Source organism: Bos indicus x Bos taurus, chromosome 12 (genome assembly GCF_003369695.1).
Source record: "Bos indicus x Bos taurus breed Angus x Brahman F1 hybrid chromosome 12, Bos_hybrid_MaternalHap_v2.0, whole genome shotgun sequence".
In the NCBI taxonomy this organism is placed as follows: Eukaryota; Metazoa; Chordata; class Mammalia; order Artiodactyla; family Bovidae; genus Bos; species Bos indicus x Bos taurus.
The window spans coordinates 11,813,572-11,837,412 of record NC_040087.1 but is presented as its reverse complement, the minus strand read 5'-3'; the positions used below and the strand labels follow the sequence as shown (position 1 = coordinate 11,837,412).

Sequence of the window (23,841 nt, the reverse complement as noted above, 5' to 3'; positions counted from 1 at the left end):
CATTGTTTCCCCATCTATTTGCCATGAAGTGATGGGATCAGATGTCATGATCTTAGTTTTCTGAATGTTCAGCTTTAAGCCAACTTTTTCACTCTCTTCTTTTACTTTCATCAAGAGGATCTTTAGTTCTTCACTTTCTGCCATAAGGGTGGTGTCATCTGCATATCTGAGGTTATTGATATTTCTCCCGGCAATCTTGATTCCAGCTTGTGCTTCCTCCAGCCCAGCGTTTCTCATGATGTACTCTGCATATAAGTTACGTAACATATATACTAGGCCGTTTATTATAGCATTGTTTGATAAATCACATGAAACTTTGTGAAAACTATAATGATGTATGTTTAAGAGACTAATTAAATAAATCACGGTAGCTAGAATTATCTGTCACCAGTAAAAAAAAAAAAGTGAGATGAATATTTATGAGTTGATAGAAGACCAGAATATATTAACTGAAAAAAAAATGAAGTTGCAGGACAGTATATATAATAAATATACTGTGATTTAAAAAACAAGAAAAAATACATAAATACATAAATGTTTGTTTACACATTGAAAATTTCCAGAAGGAAACACAAGAATCAGTTAACAGAGCTTACCTCTGTGGAGGTGTGATCAGGCATCTGGGGTAGGGCAAGGAATAAGCTTCATAGTTCTTTAAATTTGAAGCTTTCCCAGGAGTACACACTATTACTTTGTAAGTAAAAGAGTGGAATTGTAAGGAGCACTGAGTGAAAGAATTTTTGGAGACCAAAATATTTACATTGTCACGTAGATCACCACCTAGTTACAGAAAGAAAGACAGAAAGAAAGCTGTACTTAAAGTGAAGTGATTTGTCAGTCATTATCTTAAACAATCAAACTTAGCATCATGTGGTGGGGGAATCTGAGTATTTTAGATTTCCAGCCATTAAAAACATAATCCTTTGTGGATGAAGCACATGAGTATATTTAAAGAAATCCACTTTATTTATGTAATTCCAAAGACTCAGTTTATTTCTGATTATAAGTGGAAAAAAAAAAAAAACAGGCTTGCTTCTTCTCTGTCATATTTAAATGACAAGAAGAGAACTGACTTTGTTTGATAGAGTGTGGATTTAAAAACATTTTTGAGTGAATTTTGTATTTGGGTGATTGTTGCAATGCAGATAATAAGGAACAGAAAAGGATGTTTTTGTATGCTTATTATTTTAAAGACAGTTTAAAACTGGCTATACAGAAATCTCAGAAATTGAGTTGCTTTAGGTAACCAAATTTATTGGTTAGCTAAAGATTTATTTCTTGAAGCATACTATAAATTGTTCAGATGAAACTCTGACATTGTATTCTCCCTACCATTCTAGAAAGCAAATTTTCAATTTATATCTATTTACCACTTATAAAATATTTAAAATGTTATATATATGTATGGTAGTACTCTATACTTTCATGTTTTTTCTTTTTTATTAATCCAACTGATTATGATAAGCATCAGCTGTTTACGATGCTGTACTACATTGGCACCTTCAGAGTCTGTGATGAAGATATAAGGACATTAGTCCTTTCTCTAAGTTGCTTCAGACTGTCTATTGTGATTTTATGAGTTTCATATTTTTTCTTCTCTCTCACTTCCTGGCAGTTAATATTCCTTATCGTTTGTTCATAACCAGATCCTATCAGTTCCTTGCTTAAAGCAGTTTGGTCCTGTCACACCCGGAATAAAATCCAGACCCGTGAACATGGCCACCACACTCTACAGGACCCAACCTTGTCAACCTCTTCTCCTTTCTTCTTTCCCTTGCTTGCAAGAGTCCAGCCACAGTGACCTTGTCCTCTTAAAAATAGACCCAAGTTCTTTCCAGCCCCAGAGCCTTTGTACTTGTTATTTCCTCTGCTTGGAATGACCTTCTCCCTGATCTGTATATTCCTGCCGCCTCATCATTCTGACAGAGAAGGCAATGGCACCCCACTCCAGTACTCTTGCCTGGAAAATCCCATGGATGGAGGAGCCTGGAAGGCTGCAGTCCGTGGGGTCGCTGAGGGTCGGACACGACTGAGGGACTTCACTTTCACTTTTCACTTTCATGCATTGGAGAAGGAAACTGGCAACCTACTCCAGTGTTCTTGCCTGGAGAATCCCAGGGACGGGGGAGCCTGGTGGACTGCCGTCTGTGGGGTCGCACAGAGTCAGACATGACTGAAGCGACTTAGCAGCAGCAGCATCATTCTGATGATAAACTCTCAGAACACTCTATAATCACTCAACACACTTAAACCCTTTCTGCATGAACCCTGTTGTGATATACATAAGGTAACCTTCAGAGCACCTATCGCTGTCTGAATTTGCCTAATTAATTTCCTTGTTTTCATGTTCATTGTCTGTCTTCTCCACTAGAATGTAACTATTTTGCTTATCTCTGGCACCTAAAAACAGTTGTGATGGTTTACTCGCCAAGTTGTGTCTGACTCTTTGCGACCCCATGGACTGTATGTACCCTGCCATGCTCCACAGTCCATGGGATTTCCCAGGCAAGAATACTGGAGTGGGTTGCCGTTTCCTTTTCCAGTAGTCTTCCTGACCCAGGATCGAACCCACGTCTCCTTTAGTGCCAGGCAGATTCTTTACACTGGTAACACCTGGAAGCCCATCATGCCTATGTTCATATCTATTTAATCACGTATAGTAATTTTCACAAAGGTGGTATACCATGCATATAAAGTTTTACAGGTTGCTTTTCTTAAAACTTGATTTTTTTCAGGAGCATTTTCCTGTGACAAAAATATAACTTTTAGTGTCTGTACAGTATTTCATCAAATAGATGTGACATTATTTATTTAACATTCCCATTTTATCTACATTTCCATATTGTTGATCATTCAGGTTTTGTCTAAGTTTTCACTGTTATAAATTTCACTGTTATAATTATATAATTATTATATAACTGTTATAATTTCACTGTTATAAATAACTCTAGGTGAATATCTCTCCACTTAGATCTTATTATCTGGGATGATTTTTTAAAACTTGAATGCTGGAAGTATAATTCAAGGGTCTAGGCGTTTTCAAGAGTCTTGATATACATATATCACAAAATCGCTTTCAGCGTGTGTCCCAACTCATGCTGTCATCCGTATGCACTAACTGTCTCATGCATTCTTGTGAGTATTGAGTATTTCCATGTATGTACTTTGCCAAATCAATAGACGTTGATTTGTTTTAAGAAGTACTAACTAGGTTAAATCATTTTTATTTTTATTGGTTATTGCTTCTGTACGATGTCAATAAAGTGAGTGGATATGGAAAAGGAGAGAGATACTGATGAAATAAGTTACGATCTGCCAAGAAAATGTTGATGTTTACACCATGTTTGTTTATGTAAATACTATAACATACTGACTTGTCAATGTGAAGGTAACAAATATTTTTAACGCAAATGCTTTGCTGAACGGATTATAGGAACTTTTTGAAAACAAAATTAAGCTAAAGAACAGAAATATGAAAATTTGTATGGCTGATATTATAACACTTATGGAGAAATAAAGAGTTTAAGATTTTTTACTACCACATTAACTGTCATTTGTCTTAGAAGATAAAATAACCCAAAAAAGCTCATATTTTTGATATTCTAACCCTTCAAAAACCTGTTACTCTCCTTTTTTTTTCTTACTTTACTTGACATTCTTATCATGAATTCTGCTTATTGTCCTGTGACTCCAAAGAGCTAGAGAGGAAGATTTTTAAGTCATTATACATTGCTTGCATTTCTCAAATATTATGAATAACTTGTGATTAGGTTTTTATGTCTGGCTGATGGGAGACACTCTATATAGCCATAACTGGGGGAGTAGAAACAGGATGGGGAACTTCAAATGATTTTTTTTACCTTTTTCTAAACCATCAACTCATCATGTTAGAATCTTGTTACTTTGACACGATAATGTCAAGTTCCTTAATATACAATATACATATTTAATGTTACATATGAAATGCACTTTAAACAATTACATAATATTTTAATGTATTCTCCTCTGTTTTGACAGAGAAGGCAATGGCACCCCACTCCAGTACTCTTGCCTGGAAAATCCCATGGACGGAGGAGCCTGGTAGGCTGCAGTCCATGGGGTCGTGAAGAGTCGGACATGACTGAGCGACTTCACTTTCACTTTTCACTTTCATGCATTGGAGAAGGAAATGGCAACCCACTCCAGTGTTCTTGCCTGGAGAATCCCAGGGACGGGGGAGCCTGGTGGGCTGCCATCTATGGGGTCGCACAGAGTCAGACACGACTGAAGCAACTTAGCAGCAGCAGCCTCTGTTTCGAATAATTCTTGATTCTCTTTTAATAGTAGAAAAAGTAAGGATTAACTCCTTTAATACACTGCTTAAATATTACAGGTCACCAAAAGTAACTAGTAATATATTGAATAACAGTGCTATTGATCAAAAAATGAGATTTTTATCTTGTATAATTACCTTTTACTTATTTTAGCAAATAGGGGGAAACAGTGGCTTGCTTTTTGAGAATGACTGAATTCTGGTACCTGCTCTATATGCTTTGCAGCTGTCTTGTTCTTGTGTCATCTCATGCTCAGTCATGTGTGACTCTTTGCAACCTCATGGACTGTAGCCCACCAGGCTTCTCTGTCCGTATGTCCTAATTGTCACTTGTACAGTTGGAGAAGAAGGTCTCTGTTTACTCTGACCTCTGTATTAGTCAGAACTCAGGCCTTGGCCTCTTATCATTTTGCCATCTTGCTCAGACCAACTCTTATCTATGTGTATGTTAACTGTTGGACAGATTTAAGGAAAGGAGTACGTCAAGGCTGTATATTGTCACCCTGCTTATTTAACTTATATGCAGAGTACATCATGAGAAACACTGGGCTGGAAGAAGCACAAGCTGGAATCAAGACTGCCAGGAGAAATATCAATAACCTCAGATATGCAGATGATTGGAGAAGGAAACGGCAACCCACTCCAGTATTCATGCCTGGAAAATCCCATGGACCGAGGAGCCTGGTGGGCTACAATCCATGGGGTCGCAAGAGTCAGACACGACTGAGCGACTTCTGTGTGTGTATGCAGATGAAATCACCCTTATGGCAGAAAGTGAAGAGGAACTAAAAAGCCTCTTGATGAAAGTGAAAGAGGAAAGTGAAAAAAAGTTGACTTAAAGCTCAACATTCAGAAAACCAAGATCATGGCATCTGGTCCCATCACTTAATGGGAAATAGATAGAGAAACAGTGGAAACAGTGTCAGACTATTTTTTTGGGCTCCAAAATCACTGCAGACGGTGACTGCAGCCATGAAATTAAAAGACGCTTACTCCTTGGAAGGAAAGTTATGACCAACCTAGACAGCATATTGAAAAGCAGAGATATTACTTTGCCAACAATGGTCCATCTTGTCAAGGCTATGGTTTTTCCAGTGGTCATGTATGGATGTGAGAGTTGGACTGGGAAGAAAGCTGAGCACTGAAGAATTGATGCTTTTGAACTGTGGTGTTGGAGAAGACTCTTGAGAGTCCCTTGGACTGCAAGGAGATCCAACCAGTCCATTCTGAAGGAGATCAGCGCTGGGATTTCTTTGGAAGGAATGATGCTAAAGCTGGAACTCCAGTACTTTGGTCATCTCATGGGAAGAGTTGACTCATTGGAAAAGACTCTGATGCTGGGGAGGGATTGTGGGCAGGAGGAGAAGAGGACAACAGAGGATGAGATGGCTGGATGGCATCACTGACTCGATGGACGTGAGTCTGAGTGAACTCTGGGAGTTGGTGATGGACAGGGAGGCCTGTCGTGCTGCGATTCATGGGGTCGAAAGGAGTCGGACATGACTGAGCGACTGAACTGAACTGAACTGAAGAAGAATCAAGGGAGATAAAAATAACTTTCATTGAGGAGCCCGCTGTTGTGCTAGGCACTTTTTATATGACTGCATTTAATCCTCAAAACATCCTTAGGATGGAGTTGTCTTCCACACCTTATAGGTGAAGTAAGAGTCATACCAGTTGTATGATAAACAAAGCAGTGGTAGAATTTGAACCAGGATTTGTCCAGTTCTTAAGTTTAGCTTCTTTCTCTCATATGCTACTTCTCTTAAAAATGCAGTGATGATCATGAAGATGCTGCTGCTGCTGATGTCGATAATGACAATGACAACAACTACTACAGGATGATAGTATTTGTAATAATAACAGCTAATTGTTTTTTTTTTTTTTAAAGAAAGTAACATGAAATTTTTTAAAGGTTTATTTATTTTTTTATTTTGGCTGGGTTTTCATTGCTGCATGCACAATTTCTCTAGTTTCAGAGAGCACGGGCTGCTCTTGGTTGCAATTACATGGTCTTCTCGTTATGGTCGCTTCTTTTGTTGGGGCGCACAGGCTTCAGTAGTTGTGGCGCATGGGCTCTGTTGCTCTGTGGCATGTGGGATCTTCCCAGACCAGGGATCAAACCGGTGTCTCTTGCATGGCAAGATGGATTTTTAACCACTGGACCACCAGGGAAGCCCCATAATTTTTTTTTTTCCGGTTTGCTGTGTGTTAGAGGTTATCTTCCTTAATCTTTATCATAATCTATGAGATAAGCACCATTACTAGTATAGCTTTAGAGAGAAATGGAGGCTTACAGAGGAATGTGAGTAACCTTAATTATCCACAGCAGGTGGTAGAGCAACCCAAAATCAGTCTAATCCTATTTTGATCATTTTAAATAAAGAAGTTGAAACAGACATTTTTTTTTCCCTTTGAATTCCTCAGTGACATTACACTGTAGCCATTTTGAGTGTCTGAAACTCTTTAGAATCTATTTTCATTAGATCATGGCTATATTAATGATAATTGATATTTTAATAGGCTTGACAGCTTTAAATTTTTTTCTAGTACTGCTTTGATTCATAAATAGTGACATCGTACAGCACCCCTTGAGGATATTCTCATTTAGTAAATGAGGACACAGACATCCAGATTAATTGTTTGCCTCAGGTCGTTCATCAAATCAGAAGCAAATGTAGAACAGGGCTTAGACAGTTTTTGATTTTAGGTCATGCAGCTGCTTTTATCTTGAAATACTTTGTGTCCATGTACTAGGTTGTTAAAGTTGCTATATGGGATGGTTTTGTCTAGAAGGATCTTTATGCATTTTTTCTGATTTCTATTTGAGAAATTAGGTCTCTGGAAATTCAGTAGCTTGAAGGGCAGGAAGAGATCCTTATGGGTGATCCTGATCTAATTTCTACACTGAGGAGTGATCACCAGTATTCATTCCATGTAAAATATATATATGCTGTTCCCTTCTTTATTTTTTTTAAATGATTAGAAAAGTTATACCACAATTATTTTAAAATCTGTATAGAAAAATTTCGAAATATGTAGACTAAATCTCTCATGCAGACAGTTAAACTTGTTCAGTTCTGTTTTCATATCAAGTGTAAGCATAGATAAGTATTGTTCTTCATATAAAAATTCTTTCTAAACTTACATAACAACATCTTTTAACTGAATGGTTACATTTTTATCCCATAAACACTAAAAGCCTGCTGTGAGCCAGTTTTGCACCAATATGACAAAAAACAGAGTTCTCACCCCTTAAAGGCCTAAGAATGCTACTCGGAAGATGAAGCAGGTACATGAGAAAGTGGAAGTTGCTCAGTCGTGTCCGACTCTTTGCGACCCCATGGACTGTACCCCGCTAGCCTCCTTTGTCCATAGGAATTCCCCACTGGAGTGGGATAACCAACCTGGTACATATTCATAGATGGTAAATCACAGGAGTGGGTCAGAGGATTGAATTGGGGTCTCCTGCATTGCAGGCAGGTTTTTTACCATTTGATCCACCAGGGAAGCCGCCTTTTCACTTTTTTTTTTTCCTTCAAATCACAAGGGAGAACCAATGGAAGAAGATTGAAGGGAAGGAGAACACGATGATCAAGAAAAAGCTTGATTTGTGGCATTTTGATTTTTGGTGTTTTCAAGTGAGCAGTTTCAGTAAAGTGAGGGTGATGGAAGCTTATTAGAGGCAGTCAGTATGTGGACTGTTTTCAAGAGGCTTGAAAATAGGAAACTCCCTGGCAGTCCAGGAGTTAGGACTTGGTGCTTTTCACTGCTGAGGGCCAGGGAACAAAGATCCCACCAGCTGCCCGGGGCGGCCAAAAGGAAACAAACGAAAGAGCAGCTTGTAAATAAAGGAGAGGAAAATGAGAGTATATTAAGAGGCTCAGAAGACTGTAGATTTTCTTAAAGTACAGACGTTTGTGTAGAAGAGAAGGAATGTAAAAACGCAAAGATATGGTATAGTTGATGGAGGGCTTCCTGGGTGGCGCTAGTGGTAGAGAACCTGCCTGCCAATGCAGGAGATGCAAGAGATGCAGGTTTGATCCCTGAGTTGGGAAGATCCCCTGGAGGAGGAAATGGCAACCCACTCCAATATCCTTGCCTGAAAAATTCCATGGACAGAGGAGCCTAGTGGACTCCTTAGTCCATGGGGTCAATAAGAGTCAGACACAACTGAGAGAGAGAGAGAGAGTTGATGGAAGATTTTAGAGGAAGGAAGAGAGAATGCCACTAAGCTCAGAGTACAGAGCTAGCCTTGCAAGAGGAGGAGGAGTGACACTTAGTCAAAGACAAAGCTGCTCCTCCTCATCATATGAACGTGCTCAAGTATTTGCATCATTAAAAAAAAGGTGACTTCTGCTGCACTATCCGAAGCTCCACCTCCCATTATAGTACCAGATCACTCCCTTGTCTTCTTCATGGCCAATTATTTTGTAGAATGTTGCTAAGTATGTTTTGTCTGATGTTTCCTCATGATTTGATCAAGATCATGCATATTTTAAAAATGTAGCAATGCAATAGAAGAGATGTGGCCTTTGGGGGAGCTTCATATAAGACGTTTAGTGCTTGAAATTGATACAGCTCATTGCAGGCGTGCTAAGTCGCTTCCGTCCTGTCCGACTCTTTGCAACTCGGTAGTAGCCTGCCAGGCTGCTCTGTCCGAGGGGATTCTCCAGGCAAGAATACTGGAGTGGGTTGCCATGCCCACCTCTAGGGGATCTTCCTGACCCAGGGATTGAACCTTCATCTCTTACGTCTCCTGCGTTGGCAGGCAGGCCTTTTACTGCTGGTGCCACCTGGGGAGCCTGACGCATCTCGTTACTGCATATTAACTGAGCACTTGGTTACGGTTGTATCTGCCAGGTTCCTTCACTATTGTGTTATTTTTTCCCTTTGTCACTTAAAAATACCTTGTGAGGGGAAATAGTTTTGAGTTTTTGCAAATACCCTGTTTTTCATTATACTCTTACCCACTCATTTTACCATTCATTGATGATTCTGGCTTCAGCAATTATTACTACAGTGTATGCCAACTCATGACTTTGTGTTTGTATCATTTTTTCAGAGTTAGAGGTTCTTAACTTGAGGTCTCTGTTATATACAGATAGCTGTATGCATTTTACTCTAGAGAAGAGGTGCAGCACTTATCAGGTTTTCAAGAGGCCTTTTTCCATCCATTACTACTTTTTAAGTTACGATCACAGCACCTATTCCACAAAGAGTCGGGCAGCACTAAAGTGACTAGTCCACACCTCCATTAGGTGGATGGAAGGATTCCTTTGTGCTTTCCTTCCAATCTGTCTGTAGCTTATTCCACCTTTCCTCTGGAAAGGTGCACCAAAGTCTCCTGGAGTAAATAAAAGCAGATCTGCTGTGTCTATTGTTGTCCTATGTCGTCAAGACTGTCTTCCCTGACCTGCAGTTGGGAAACCACTAAATTTTGATTTACGTATTTCTAGTTTTGTCTCTGAGAACATGTGTTTTCATCTCTATGAAGTATTTAAAAGTTAAATACAGTAGTCTGTTTTACAACTAAGATTGACAAAAAGTTTATTAGCTTCTTAAATACAATATTGACACAAGTTGTGATATCTTAATTTCTTTCTTTTTTTTAGATTGAGATATAGCTGAGTTTCTTTTTATTAGGAGCTGTGTTTTCTTGGAGTAAATAGATTCTTATGAAAGAAAGCTTAATTGAGGCCTTAGCTGAAACATGAATTTTTATAAGAAGTAGTTTATGTGTTATTTTTAATGTTTTGGAAGCCATTTCTATGGATTTGCCATTTTATCAACTAGCAAAAATAAGATTCTTTTTTTTTTTTTTTCCGGTTCTTTAGGAGCTACTAAGTCACTTCTGTCCATGCATTTAAAAAAGTAAAGCTGCTACCACAAGATGGTCAGATTTATTCATGATTTGATCTTACTTTTAAAATAGGATGAGTCTTAATTGTAGTTTTCATAGAAGTTAATTTTTTATTATAGTACATAGACATTTGAAATGAATTCTGTAATACAATGCAAAATTCAGCAACTTATTAAAAGGAGACTTGATTAAGCAGTGCCTGTTTTTGGGTCCCCGCCACCCACCGCCACTCCCCACCCCCTGCAAGTTGGGAAGTCAGTGCTTTGCTATTTGAGAAATTTTTTGGATATTTAGTCTCTTAAAAAAAACAGAGATAGTCTTTTTCCTCCCTTCATCTGAAGGATTATTTGGAGGCTAATTTTTCAGATTGGTTGAGGGCTAATTACTATAGGGAAAATTAAATTTTAAGCAAAGGGGATCAGTATAGAACACATTTTTCTAGTTAAGCAGTGTGGTACGTTTAAGCATGGGGAAATTACAGCCAGTTCAGTGTTGCAAGAATATCACATGTCAGGCAACTGTTATCAGAGTAAGTATTGGAACAATAAATGCCGTATTGTGATAGATATAAACACTACATTAAGGAGCTTGGACTTAGTAAGGAGAAGATCTGAGAGGTAAGAAGGTCCCGAACTAGAGGAGTGGTAGAAGGGATGAATTCCAGAAATACTAAATAAGTATATCATCAGGACACAGTGATAAATTGGATGTAGGAGGTGAGATAGGAATCTAGGACCTGTCATGGGAAAACAGTGCTCGCACCATAAATAGAAAGATAAGAGAAGGAGAATATTTGGAGGAAAATCTGATGTGTTCAGTATTGTACAGTAGAGCCTGAGGTGCTTCTAGAGTCTGGTTGGAGGCATTCATATAATAGGACTGTGTGATGGAGCTTGGGGGAGCCTGAGGTTGAGAATGGTTAGCATACCAGTGGTGGTTGCAACTATGTGATTAAGTATGATGCTCAGACCAGACCCTCTAGCGTAAGAAGAGCTTGGGTTAAAGATGTAATTCTGGCAACTTACATGGGATGGGCAAGCAGAAAAGAGTTTTTTTTTTTTTTTTAAGAAAATATAGTGCCATATAAAGATCAAAAATAGAGGCTTTTAAGGAGAGAGTGATAACGTAAATTTCATGGCATTAATCCTAATCATATTGTTCAGTACACAGCAGAAATGTCATTGAGGTTTTCTTTTTTTTTTAAAACCAGATTTTCAAGGATTTTGAGCAAAAAATAGATTTTTCTATCTTGTTCAGCATCTATCAGTTAAAGAAGGATTCCGCCCCCCCATATCTTTAGTACTTTACTTTTTTTAAAATTATATTTTTCCTGTTTCTTTCCATTTGGAGTCTACTTTATTTTCTTTTTTTCTCTATTTCTAATTTTCTTAAACTTGGAAAACTAGGAGTATGATTATGGTCAGTCTGCTATAGCCCAGTGGAAAACCTGACTCTCTTTCTGTTTTGGTAAATCTGTGATGCTGTCGGCGTGGAACACGACACTAAATCTGAATCCATTGTGATGGTGACTCATTTAAAACCTTACAGTCTCTGCGTGTTCTCACCTAGTTTATCTGATCTCCATAAGAATCTTGATAGAGCAGATTGTAATCTTCATTTTTTGTTTCTAGTTAAGGAATCTGCTTCCTTGATTGCATTACTGATCCAAAAATAGCTCTTAGTTTTCTGTTTCATTGGGGATATATCTAAAATGTTACAGCTGAAAGGAGCCTTAGGGGCCACTGCTTCTAATCTCTTCATTTTACAAATGGGGAAACAGGCCTCTTTCATTTGGTCAAGATCCTATTGGTTGAATAAGCAAAACCAAGATCTGGAACCCAGCTTTTCGGACTCCTGGTCCCCATAATAAGAAGGCCTAGTTTCATCTGCATTACTGAACAAGTAAAATCAGGCCACGCTGCACTGTGTTTGATGTTGCTTTTGTCTCTTGGAAATAGTGTGCAGTTCGTGCAGCCACAGAAGGTAGAACACTCATCCTGGAAGGCTTGGAAAAGGCGGAGAGGAACGTCCTGCCGGTTTTGAACAACTTGCTGGAGAACAGGGAGATGCAGCTTGAGGATGGACGCTTCCTGATGTCTGCCGAGCGTTACGACAAACTTCTCCAAGTAAGAAAAGAAACACGTCAGCGCTGCGTCTGAGCTGTGAGCCGCGGGCCGTGCCATCTGCGGTGTAAGGCATGATCGTATGAGAATAAGGACGGTTGTTCGGGGGCGGCTGTCTCGGGCAGTTGGCTGAAGCCAGTTGCGCGTTTGCAGTTTTGTATGGCTCTTCTGTTTGCAGACCATGTGAGAGGACCCAGAGTTTTACTTTGTCTCTCTACTCACTATTTTTATTTCTATTTTTTTCTTCTTTTAATTCTTTCCTTTCCCCTCCGTTTCTATCTCCCTCTTTCCTTCTCTTCCTTCCCTCAACAAGCCTAATGGCTTCTAGACTGTGCTAGGCACCAGGAAGACGGAGTTGAATAAAATCCACTTGTTGGTTCAAGAAGCTCGAAGTCCAGTAGATATGGACAGAAACGAATGAAATACTTAAAGATACCCTGAAGGTCCAAGCTACCGGCATCTCATGCCTGAGCTGTTGTAAGAGCTTTGTCTCTGGACCCCCTGCTTCCCTCCTGGCTCCCCCAGGGCAGTCAGTAATGCGTTTAAAACACAAGGCAGAACAGGTCATTCCTCTGCTGTAAACCTCCAACGCCTTCCTGTTCTACTCAGAATAAAATCTAAAGTCCTTACAGTGGAATACAGAATATCTGGTCATCTGAGCCATCACTGTCCCTTTGACCTTATCTTCTTCTTTCCTTCTCCCCTTTCATTCCACTCCACCTGCCAACATGCTCTTTACCATTAACTACTCAAAATGCATTCTCCTGTCTCATCGGTGCTTTGCACAGGCACCTTGTTCTTCCAGAGTAGTTTTCTCCCAGACATCTGCCAGACTCATTCCTCTACCTCTTTCAGGTCTTTGCTCAAATGTAACCCAGGCATGCCTTTTTACATTGCGCTTTGCTCTAGTGTTGCTTCGCAGATATGGTGTTATTTACAAATCGAGGGTTGGGGCAACTCTGCATCAAACAAACCAATGGGCACCATTTTTCTAACAGAGGTCGCTCACTTCGTGTCTCTGTTGCATTTGGTAATTCTAACCACATTTCAAGCTTTCCATTGGCATTTGTTATGGTAATTTGTGATCACTGATCTTTGATGTGCAGTTATTTTGGGGTTCCTCAAACCAAACCCATATAAGATGGTGAACTTCATCAATAAATGTGTGTGTTCTGACTACTCCTCACATCAGCTGCTCATCTCCAATCTCTGTCCCTCTTTGCAGGCCTCCCTGTTCCCTAAGACATAACAACAGCGTTGAAATTAGGTCAGTTCCAGTTAATAATCCCACAGTGGCCTCTAAGTGTTCAAGTGAAAGAAGTCATTTGTCTCTCACGTTAAGTGACAAGCTAGAAATGATTATGCTTACTGAGGAAGGCATGTTGAAACCTGAGATACTCCAAAAACTAGGCTTCTTAGGCCAAACTGTTAGCCAGGTTTTTCATGCAAAGGAAAAGTTCTTGCAGGAAAGTAAAAATGCTACTCCAGTGAACACACAAATGGTAAGAAAGAGAAACCACCCTATTTTGCTGAAGAAAGTTTTAGTAGTCTGGATAGAAGATGAAACCAGCCACAACATTCCCTTAAGTCCATGCCTAAACCAGAGCAAGGCCCTAACTCTTCAATTCAAGTCAGAGAAAGGTGAGGAAGCTGAAGTTAGCAGAGGTGGATTCCTGAGGTTTAAGGAAAAAAGCTGTGTCCATACTTAAAAGTGCAAGGTGAAGCCCAAGTGCTGATATAGAAACTGCCGTCAGTTATCTGTAAGATCTAGCTCAGATCAGTAATGAAGGTGGCTACACTGAGCATCAGAGTTGCTATGGAGATGAAACAGCCTTCTAGTGGAAGAAGATGCCATCTAGAACTTTTGTAGCTAGAGAGGAGAAGTCGATGTCTGTCTTTAGAGCTTCAAAGGACAGGCTGACTCTCTTGTTAGGGGCTGATGCAGCTGGTGACTGTAAGTGGAAGCTAGTGCTCCTTTGCCAGTTTGCAAATCGTAGGGCCTCTAAGAATTATGCTGCGTCTAATCTACCTGGGCTCCACAAATGGAACAGCAAAGCCTGGATGACAGCAAATCTGTTTCCAGCATGGTTTATTGTTGAGCTCACTGTTGAGACCTACTTCTCAGAAAAAAAAAAAGCTTTCAGAATATTACTGTTCATAGACAATGTGCCTGGTTGTCCAAGAGCTCCGATGGAGATGTACAATGAAATTCATGTTCACAGCATTTGGTCGGCAGCCCATGGGTCAAGGAGTAATTTCGACTTTCAAGTCTTATTTTTTAGGAAATGCATTTTGTAAGGCTCTAGCTGCCACAGTAACTCCTCTGACAGATCTGGGAAAAGTAAATTGAAAACCTTCTGGAAAGGATTTGCTGTTACAGATGCCACATTAAGGAGACACTTATGGTTCATAGTGAACCTGACATAGTGAACACAGCTGAGTGACTGAACTGACTGATGGTTCATAGGAAGAGGTCAAAATATCAAGATTAAGAGGAGATTGGAAGGGGCCTTCCCTCACAGTCCAGTGGCTGGGGCTTCGCACTCCCAGGGCAAGGAGGGTGGGTTTGATCCCTGGTCGGGGAACTGGATCCCACGTGCCATAACTGGGGATCCTGCCTGTCACAAGTAAAAGATCCCACGTGCTGCAGCTAAGACCCAGTGCAGCCAAATGAATGAATGAATGAATGATACATAAATATTTTTCAAAAGAAGAAGAAAGCGAAAAACTCCCAATAGTTTGATTTAAAAAAAAAAAAAAAAAACAACTTAATTCCAACTCTCATGGATGACTTTGAGAGGGTCAGGTCTTCAGGGAAAGAAGTAACTGCAGACATGATAGAAAGAGCAAGAAAACCAGAATTAGAAGTGGACCCTAAAGATGTGACTGAATTGTTGCAGTCTTATGATAAAACTTTTAACAGATGAGGAGTTGCTTCTTATGGATGAGCAAAGAAAATGGTTTCTTGAGATGAAATTGAGTCCTGGTGAAGATGCCGTGAAAGTTGTTATAATAACATAGGATTTAGAATTTCAAAATAAACCTAGTTGGTAAAGCTAAAGCAGAGTTTGAGAGGACTGACTCCAAATTGGAAAGTTCTACCGTGGGTAAAATACTATCAAACAGCGTCTCATGCTATGGAGAAATTGTTCATGAAAGGGTCAGTTGATGCAGCAGACTTCATGGTGGCCTTTTGTTGTTGTTGCTCAGTTGCTTAGTTGTGTCTGACTCTGCAGCCCCATGGACTGCAGCTCGCCAGGCTTCCCTGTCCTTCACCATCTCCTGGAGCTTGCTCAAACTCATGTCCATTGAGTTGGCGATGCCATCCAACCATCTCATCCTCTGTTGTCCCCTTCTCCTCCTGCCTTCAATCTTGCCCAGAATCAGGGTCTTTTCTAATGAGTCGGCTGTTTGCATCAGGTGGCCAAAGTATTGGAGCTTCAGCTTCAGCATCAGTCCTTTCGTTGAATATTCAGGGTTGATTTCCTTTAGGATGGACTGGTTGGATCTCTTTGCAGTCCAGGGGACTCTCAAGAGTCTTCTGCAACGCCACAGTTCAAAAGCATCAGTTCTTTGGTGCTAAGCCTTCTTTATGGTTCAGCACTCACATCCATATGTGACTCCTGGAAAAAACCTAGCTTTGACTAGACATATCTTTGTTGGCCAAGGGTTTTAGGGAATTGCCACAGCCACCCCCGCCTTCAGCAACCACTCTCCTAGTCAGTCAGCAGCCATCAACGTTTAGACAAGACCCTCTACCAGCAAAAAGGCTACTATTCACTGACGTCTCAGAGGATGGTTAGCGTTTGTTAGCAATAAAATATTTTTAAGTTAAGGTATGTGCATTTTTAGATGTAATGCTATTGCATGCTTAATAGGCTACAGTGTACTGTAAAAGTAACTTTTGCATGAACTGGAGAACCAGGGGATTTGTGTGTCTCACTTCATTGCAATATGTACTTTATTGTGGTAGTCTGGAACTGCAGCTGCAACACCTCCGAGTTCCGCCTGTATTCCAGGGAAGGCTGCCCTCACCATTCATTAAATATTGCAACATGCCTTCTGCCCCCATACTACCTTACTCTGCTCTGTTTTTTTCCACAGAGTCATCTAATTATCCTACTTGATTTACTTACTTACGGTTTTAGTTCATTGTCTGCCTCCCTCCGTGTGTGTGTGTGTTAAGTCACTTCAGTCATGTCCAACTCAGTGCAATCCCATGGACTGTAGCCTGCCAGGCTCCTCTGTCTGTGGGATTCTGCAGTCAAGAATACTGGACTGGGTTGCCATGCCCTTCTCCTGGGGATCTTCCCGACCCAGGGGTCCAACCTGGGTCTTCTGCACTGCAGGCAGATTCTTTACCCTCTGCTTCCATCTACTAGATTATAACTTTCAGTAGGTTAGGAATTTTGTCACTGTTATTATCTCAAACTTCAGAACATCGCCTGGCACGGGGTAGGTGCTCAATGACTCTTTGTTAACAGTTAAGTGGAATGAAGTCTTTAAATGTTGCCATACAAGAAGGTATGAAGAGGGCAACACCAAGGGACCGGGGCGGTGCGGTTGGGGGTGGCTCTTCAAAGGCTGAAGAGCAGTGAAGAGCCCTGGGAGGGTCAGGCAGAGAAGGAAGATAACAGGGCCAGTTACTTTTACAGGCGTGATCACATTTAACTTTCATAACAGCTGTAATAATATCGGTGGTATTGTTTCCTCTTTACAGATGAGAAAATTGAGACTCAGGGGTATAATAACAGGCTTTTGGTCACCTAGCTAGAATGTGCCCTGGAGTCGGCATTTGTGACTCCAAAGTCACGTGTTTCCTTTTGTTTCCAGTCTCAGCCCCATCATGTCCTGGATGCAGGAATGTGGGCAAGTTATGTAACTGTTTTGAACGTCAGGAATTGTGTCTGTTTGGATTCTGGTGAAAATTAAATGAGAAAAATTCATGGAAAGTGCTTACCATGTATTAAATTTTTTAAAAATGTTCCTTATCACTGTTACTATAGCTTGGTAGAGATACGTCCGTAAACACGTTTATCTGTTGAAAGCCCCCGGACAGCCTTTGCCCTGCTGGTGGTCTGTCCTTGCGGAACTGCTCCGTGTTGACTTCTGGCTGGACTCAGTTTATTTTTCTTGCTCTCCTGATTATTCCTCTCTGTTGACCAAGTAGAACTTAGAGATCTGATCCACATTGCCTTTGTGCCTCAATGCATTCACTGCTTCTCCTTTCAAATGCCAGTCTTCATTTTGCAAGCCTTCCCTGGTACCCTCTTCCTGATTCCACTTTACTCCCATCCTTGACAATTTGGCTTCAGGAGGGTTCTCTAGTACAGTTTACTCAGCAGTCAGGGGCTAAATCCCTTAGCTCGGCTCCTGCAAGTGTGGTCTGTATTGCCATGCAGTAACTTGTGCTTTCTTACTCTTTTAGGATCATACCAAAACAGAATTGGATGCTTGGAAGATTGTCCGAGTTAATGAAAATTTCCGAGTCATTGCCTTGGGCTTGCCAGTGCCCAGGTACTCTGGGAATCCATTAGATCCCCCACTCCGGTCTCGATTTCAAGCCAGAGATATTTATTATCTTCCCTTCAAGGTAAGTAGGAACAGGGATAATTTGTTTTTAAATTTTTATTTAATTTTAATTGAAATATAATTTATTTGCAATATTATATTAGTTTCAGGTGTTCATCTTAGTGATTCAATATTTTCATAGATTATACTTCATTTAAAGTTATTATAAAATATTGGCTGTGTTCTTTGTGGGTGTCCCTGATAGCTCAGCTGGTAAAGAATCTGCCTGCAATGCAGGAGACCCCAGTTCGATTCCTGGGTCAGGAAGATCCCCTGGAGAAGGGATAGGCTACCTACTCCAGTATTCTTGGACTTCCCTGGTGGCTCAGACAGTAAAGAACCCATATTCCTTGTGCTTGTAGCTTATTTGTTTTATACGTGGTAGTTTGTACCTCTTCATCCCCTCCCCTGGCTTTCCCCTCTCTCCTTAAGGGTGGTTTATTTTTAAAACGTCTCTCCTATTTATAATTAATTCAGTTACTATAAAAATGTTACTATGTTTGTAGTTGTCCCCCTCAGTAGTTACTGGAAAGTGAAATGGATACAAAGGTAAAGAAAATCTCTGAAAACTAGGAAGAAAAAGTTACTTTTCTTTTAGAAAAATGACATGTATCAGAAAACGATTTTTTGCTATTGATTGCTTAGTGTTTGCTTGATTAAAAGGTTGAATTATGTCTCTAAGTATTTGCATTTAATATGTTACAGTCCTTATTAATCAATTTGGTATGTTCCCGTGCTATTTTAGGACCAACTTAAACTGTTATATTCAGTTGGAGCCAATGTTCCTACTGAAAAGTAAGTATTTCAGATATACATATAGATAGATCTATACGTGTGTGTGTGTGTGTGTGTGTGTGTGTGTATATATATATATATATATATGCTGCTGCTAAGTCGCTTCAGTTGTGTCCGACTCTGTGCGACCCCAGAGACGGCAGCCCACCAGGCTCCCCCATCCCTGGGATTCTCCAGGCAAGAACACTGGAGTGGGTTGCCGTTTCCTTCTCCAATGCATGAAAGTGAAAAGTGAAAGGGAAGTCGCTCAGTCGTGTCCGACTCTCAGCAACCCCATGGACTGCAGCCTACCAGGCTCCTCCGTCCATGGGATTTTCCAGGCAAGAGTACTGGAGTGGGGTGCCATTGCCTTCTCCGAATATATATATATGCTAGCTATTTATATGGAGAAGGCAACGGCACCCCACTCCAGTACTCTTGCCTGGAAAATCCCATGGACGGGGGAGCCTGGTGGGCTGCCGTCAATGGGGTCGCACAGAGTCGGACACGACTGAAGCGACTTAGCAGCAGCAGCTATTTATATATAAATCGATATTTATAACATATTAACATAATAATTTATACCATTAACATATGCTATATGAAGCATGTTATATTAAACATAAAAATAATATGTTTATATATAAAATTTATATATAAACACACATAAATATGTATATTTGTGTGTATAAATAGCTTATATGTATATATAAATTCTGGATTCTTAACATTGAACTTGTTTTGCCCATTCATTGATCAACTGATTCATTCATTCAGCAACCATTTGAAGAGCTTTTCAGCAGCTGTGGTACATGTGCTAATGATAAAGTTAATGAGTTAATAAGACATGAACTTTGATGACAAGAATTTCAAGATCCAGTAGTGTTTAAATATATGTGTATAAATATTTTTCTTTAACATAGTGTGGTAAGGGCCATAATTTCAAAGTGTTGGGGCTGGAACTGTACAAGGTCTTTGCAGAGGCATTGGCATTTGATGTAGATCTTAAAGAATGAGTAGGCTTTTGACTGATAGAGAATGGAATTAAGGAATTCTAAGAAATTTTTTAAAGGCGTGGGTTATGAGTGAGTGTGCTTTATTCTTGAAAACGTGAAAAGCTCCCAGTGGCCAAAGTTTGGATTTGGACTGAGAAGGGTAGGAGGTAAGACTGACAGGGTAGTTTTGGGTCAGGTTGTGTAAAACCTTACATATTGTGATGGATTTAAGAGATTAGGTACAGTTACCTGTACCTAACAAGCTTCTGAATGAAATGTAATGTGGAGCTGCTGTTCTTTAAGAATTTAATAGTAGATGTCAGCTTTTTAGATTAATTAAATTGGCCCAGCTATTTTGTCTTTAACAGATTTTATATACTGAAACTATTAGAATAAAATTTAATACCACTTTTTTTCCCCTAGAGTTTCTCAGCTTTTGTCCTTTGCCACCACTCTCTGTTCCCAAGAATCTTCTACCCTTGGACTTCCAGATTTTCCTTTAGATAGTTTACCAGCTGCAGTTCAAATCCTGGTATGTATCAAGTAATTTAATGACTGGTATATCCAAATGTGGCAAGGAAAATTTAAAAGTTAATCCTTGGAGATTAATCATTTCTGTTTGTCTTGTCATATTCTTCTATAAATATTTCAAGGCCTGAGTTTAATTTGCTGTGCAGCCCAGCAAACTGTACCGAGACCAGTGATGTGTTCTGAGCTTTTAGAGAGCATACAGCCTTGAGGTTGGGGAGGGCCGGGGGGAAGGTAGACTTCTAGCTCAGGTGTAAGTTGGACATAGGGAAGGAGGTGTTCCACCCGACCACATAGAGGTCAGCTGCAGAGTACCTCGGGCCTCTGACTGGCTTCACCTGAGGTAGGCGAGCTAGGGCTTTCACACTCCAGCGCCATCGGTCCCTGGTTAGTGTTGTCCCCGGGGCCACATGTTCCCAGGCACTAGCTGCTCTCCCACCCTGGGAGCCAAGCTGGCTCCAGGAACTCAAGGGCAGTCTTCTTTCAAAGACCTGCAGCAGCTGGCTGCCGGAAGAGCAAGCAGGGAGACAGGAAGGAGGAACCGGATGGGGGCTTTGGTGGAGCGTAGACGTCCTCCACTGCGCTTTCATGAAGGTCATGACGGTGGCGTCTGGTGTGATGGGAAGGCAGAGGGCACAGCACAGGCAGAGGTGCTGATTCACCAGAGGGCTTGGTGTGTTTGGAGAATGGTAATAAATTGTGTCACTAGAGCAAATGCGTGTGGTGAAGAGAAATGTGAGGACCTTGTTGTCACAAGTGTTTTGCATGGTGAGTGAGGTTGTCTGGATTTTATGATGTGGAAGAAGTGGCCTGTTAGACATTATTAAGTAGATGGGATGTGCGACAATCAGGTATCTGTAGGAGGAAGACACCTCTGTTGGCAGCAAGGTGGGGTGGGGGTGCGTGGGATGCACAGGAACACTGAGACAAGAAACTTATTTTTAATCTCATGTTGCTTCTTATTTTTCTCATTTCCTGAAAGTCAGTGAGTTAGGTTTCCCATGAATCATTTACACCGTTCGAAACACCTGGGGCGCCTTCCCCGTGGCACTAGTGAAAAAGAACAACCTGCCTGCCAGTGCAGGAGACACAAGAGAAGCTGGCTGGGAAGGTCTGCTGGAGGAGGGCACGCAACCCACTCCAGTATTCTTGCCTGGAGAATTCCATGCACAGAGGAGCTTGGCAGGCTACAGTTCATAGGGTTGCAAAGAGTCAGACACGACTGAAGGGACTTTGCACATGCGTGTGTACCAACATTTGGAGCAACATTTTCCCTCCATATTTTTCATGTCTTCTAATTTTAATTCTTACTGTTTTTTCCTTGGAACTTTTTACTTTGACAATTCTCAAATCCAAAAAAAAAAAAAGTTCAAAAATAGCCAGACATAAAACTATAATCCCATTAAGTAGATTCACCAATTTTTAACATTATTACTGCTTTTGTTTACACTTTCTCTTTTTTACCTAAACAATTCTGAAAGTCAATTGCAGTCAGTATTCTTAACTACTTCAATATGCAGTTCTAAGAATTAGAACATTCTTCTATTAATACATAACCAGGACACGTACTATCACACCTCTCTGCATATCAACAATAGTTCCATAATGTCATCTAATAGGCAGCTTATATTGAAATTTCTCTCATTGCCCTAATTAAACAGACTTTTTAAAGTAAGGTAAACCCATTTGGTTCCAAATAGGAAAAGGAGTACATCAAGGCTGTATATTGTCACCCTGCTTATTTAACTTCTGTGCAGAGTACATCATGAGAAATGCTGGTCTGGAAGAAGCACAAGCTGGAATCAAGATTGCCGGGAGAAATATCAATAACCTCAGATATGCAGATGACACTACCCTTATGGCAGAAAGTGAAGAGGAACTAAAAAGCCTCTTGATGAAAGTCAAAGTGGAGAGTGAAAAAGTTGGCTTAAAGCTCAACATTCAGAAAACGAAGATCATGGCATCCGGTCCCACCACTTCATGGGAAATAGATGGGGAAACAGTGGAAACAGTATCAGACTTTATTTTGGGGGGCTCCAAAATCACTGCAGATGGTGACTGCAGCCATGAAATTAAAAGACGCTTACTCCTTGGAAGGAAAGTTATGACCAACCTAGATAGCATAGTGAAAAGCAGAGACATTACTTTGCCAACAAGGGTCCGTCTAGTCAAGGCTGTGCTTTTTCCTGTGGTCATGTATAGATGTGAGAGTTGGACTGGGAAGAAGGCTGAGCACCGAAGAATTGATGCTTTTGAACTGTGGTGTTGGAGAAGACTCTTGAGAGTCCCTTGGACTGCAAGGAGATCCAACCAGTCCATTCTGAAGGAGACCAGCCCTGGGATTTCTTTGGAAGGCATGATGCTAAAGCTGAAACTCCAGTACTTTGGCCACCTCATGAGAGGAGTTGACTCATCGGAAAAGACTCTGATGCTGGGAGGGATTGGGGGCAGGAGGAGAAGGGGACAACAGAGGATGAGATGGCTGGATGGCATCACTGACTCGATGGACGTGAGTCTGAGTGAACTCCGGGAGTTGGTGATGGACAGGGAGGCCTGGCGTGCTGCGATTCATGGGGTCGCAAAGAGTCGGACACGACTGAGAGAGTGAACTGAACTGAACTGAAACCTATTTGGGAAAGCAGTTTGGGGTGAAGAATTTGAGGATGAAAACACTTCCTGACTTTGTAGTTAGAACAGTGACTTATATGGGCTTCCCAGGTGGCGCTAGTGGTAAAGAACCTGTCTGCTGATGAGACAAAGAAGACGTAGGTTCAGTCCCTGGGTTGGGGAGATCCCCGGAGAAGGGAATGGCAAACCCACTCCAGTATTTCCGCCTGGAGAATTGCATGGACAGAGGAACATGGTGGGCTACAGTCCTTGTGGTTGCAAAGAGTTGGACACAACTGAAGTGACTGAGCATGAACACTTTGTAACTTTGTAGTTGTAACAGTGAAGCCAGGAGTATGTGGATGAGGTCCACCAAGGTTAGGAGTAAGGGGAAAAGAGAAGGTACTTTGGGATGAGTGGGGTAGAGAAATGTGCCAAACACATAATCTTTGGACATGCTGAATGGGAGTCTGTGGGACACCCATAGAGTCACATCTCACAGACAGTTGGGAGCTTAGATCTAGAGCTGAAGAGACTTGTCAAGAGTAGGGATGGAGACACACCGTCAGTAGCTGAAAGATGAGAGTGGGCGAGTTTACCAGGGAAAGGGTGCAGGCCAGGGAGAGAAGAGGAAACTATGGATATTTGCTTTTGTGGACTTCTTGAGAATGTGAGACACTTGCTGGCTATCGTTTATGATGCAATTTCAATGTCACATGTATGTTTCAGCTACACTTTTTGTGATGGTTGTAGATGTCCTTCATTCCCATGTGTTTTCCCTCCCAAATAGGACTCCTTTCCTATGATGTCAATCCAACACGCGCTCCAGTGGCTTTACCCGTACACTGTGTTACTGGGCCATGAAGGGAAGATGGCTGTGCAAGGGGTTTTAAAAGTAAGTGTCTGCTTCACTTTCTTTCTTACCTTTCCCGTGTTCTCTTCCTGTGCCTTCTTTTCCCTTCTCATCTCTCTCTTACCCTTTTTTCCTACTTTGGTGTCTCCTTCTTTCTTTCTTTCCTGTGTCTTTTCTTCTCCTCTTTTCCAGACGTGCAGGTGCTGGCTTGACAG

The 23,841-nt window shown here is 40.9% G+C and overlaps 1 protein-coding gene across 4 annotated transcripts in view; it reads left to right on the top strand.

Annotated features, from left to right (window-relative positions):
* VWA8 (von Willebrand factor A domain containing 8) overlaps positions 1 to 23,841 on the top strand; it is a 401,096-nt gene that overhangs the window by 46,948 nt on the left and 330,307 nt on the right. For all 4 annotated transcript variants that reach the window (XM_027557142.1, XM_027557141.1, XM_027557144.1 and 1 more), the window contains exons 5-9: positions 12,134 to 12,301; positions 17,727 to 17,891; positions 18,615 to 18,664; positions 20,062 to 20,170; positions 23,564 to 23,668. In XM_027557142.1, the coding sequence (XP_027412943.1) occupies positions 12,134 to 12,301; positions 17,727 to 17,891; positions 18,615 to 18,664; positions 20,062 to 20,170; positions 23,564 to 23,668 (597 nt within the window). The remainder of the gene's footprint in view (positions 1 to 12,133; positions 12,302 to 17,726; positions 17,892 to 18,614; positions 18,665 to 20,061; positions 20,171 to 23,563; positions 23,669 to 23,841) is intronic.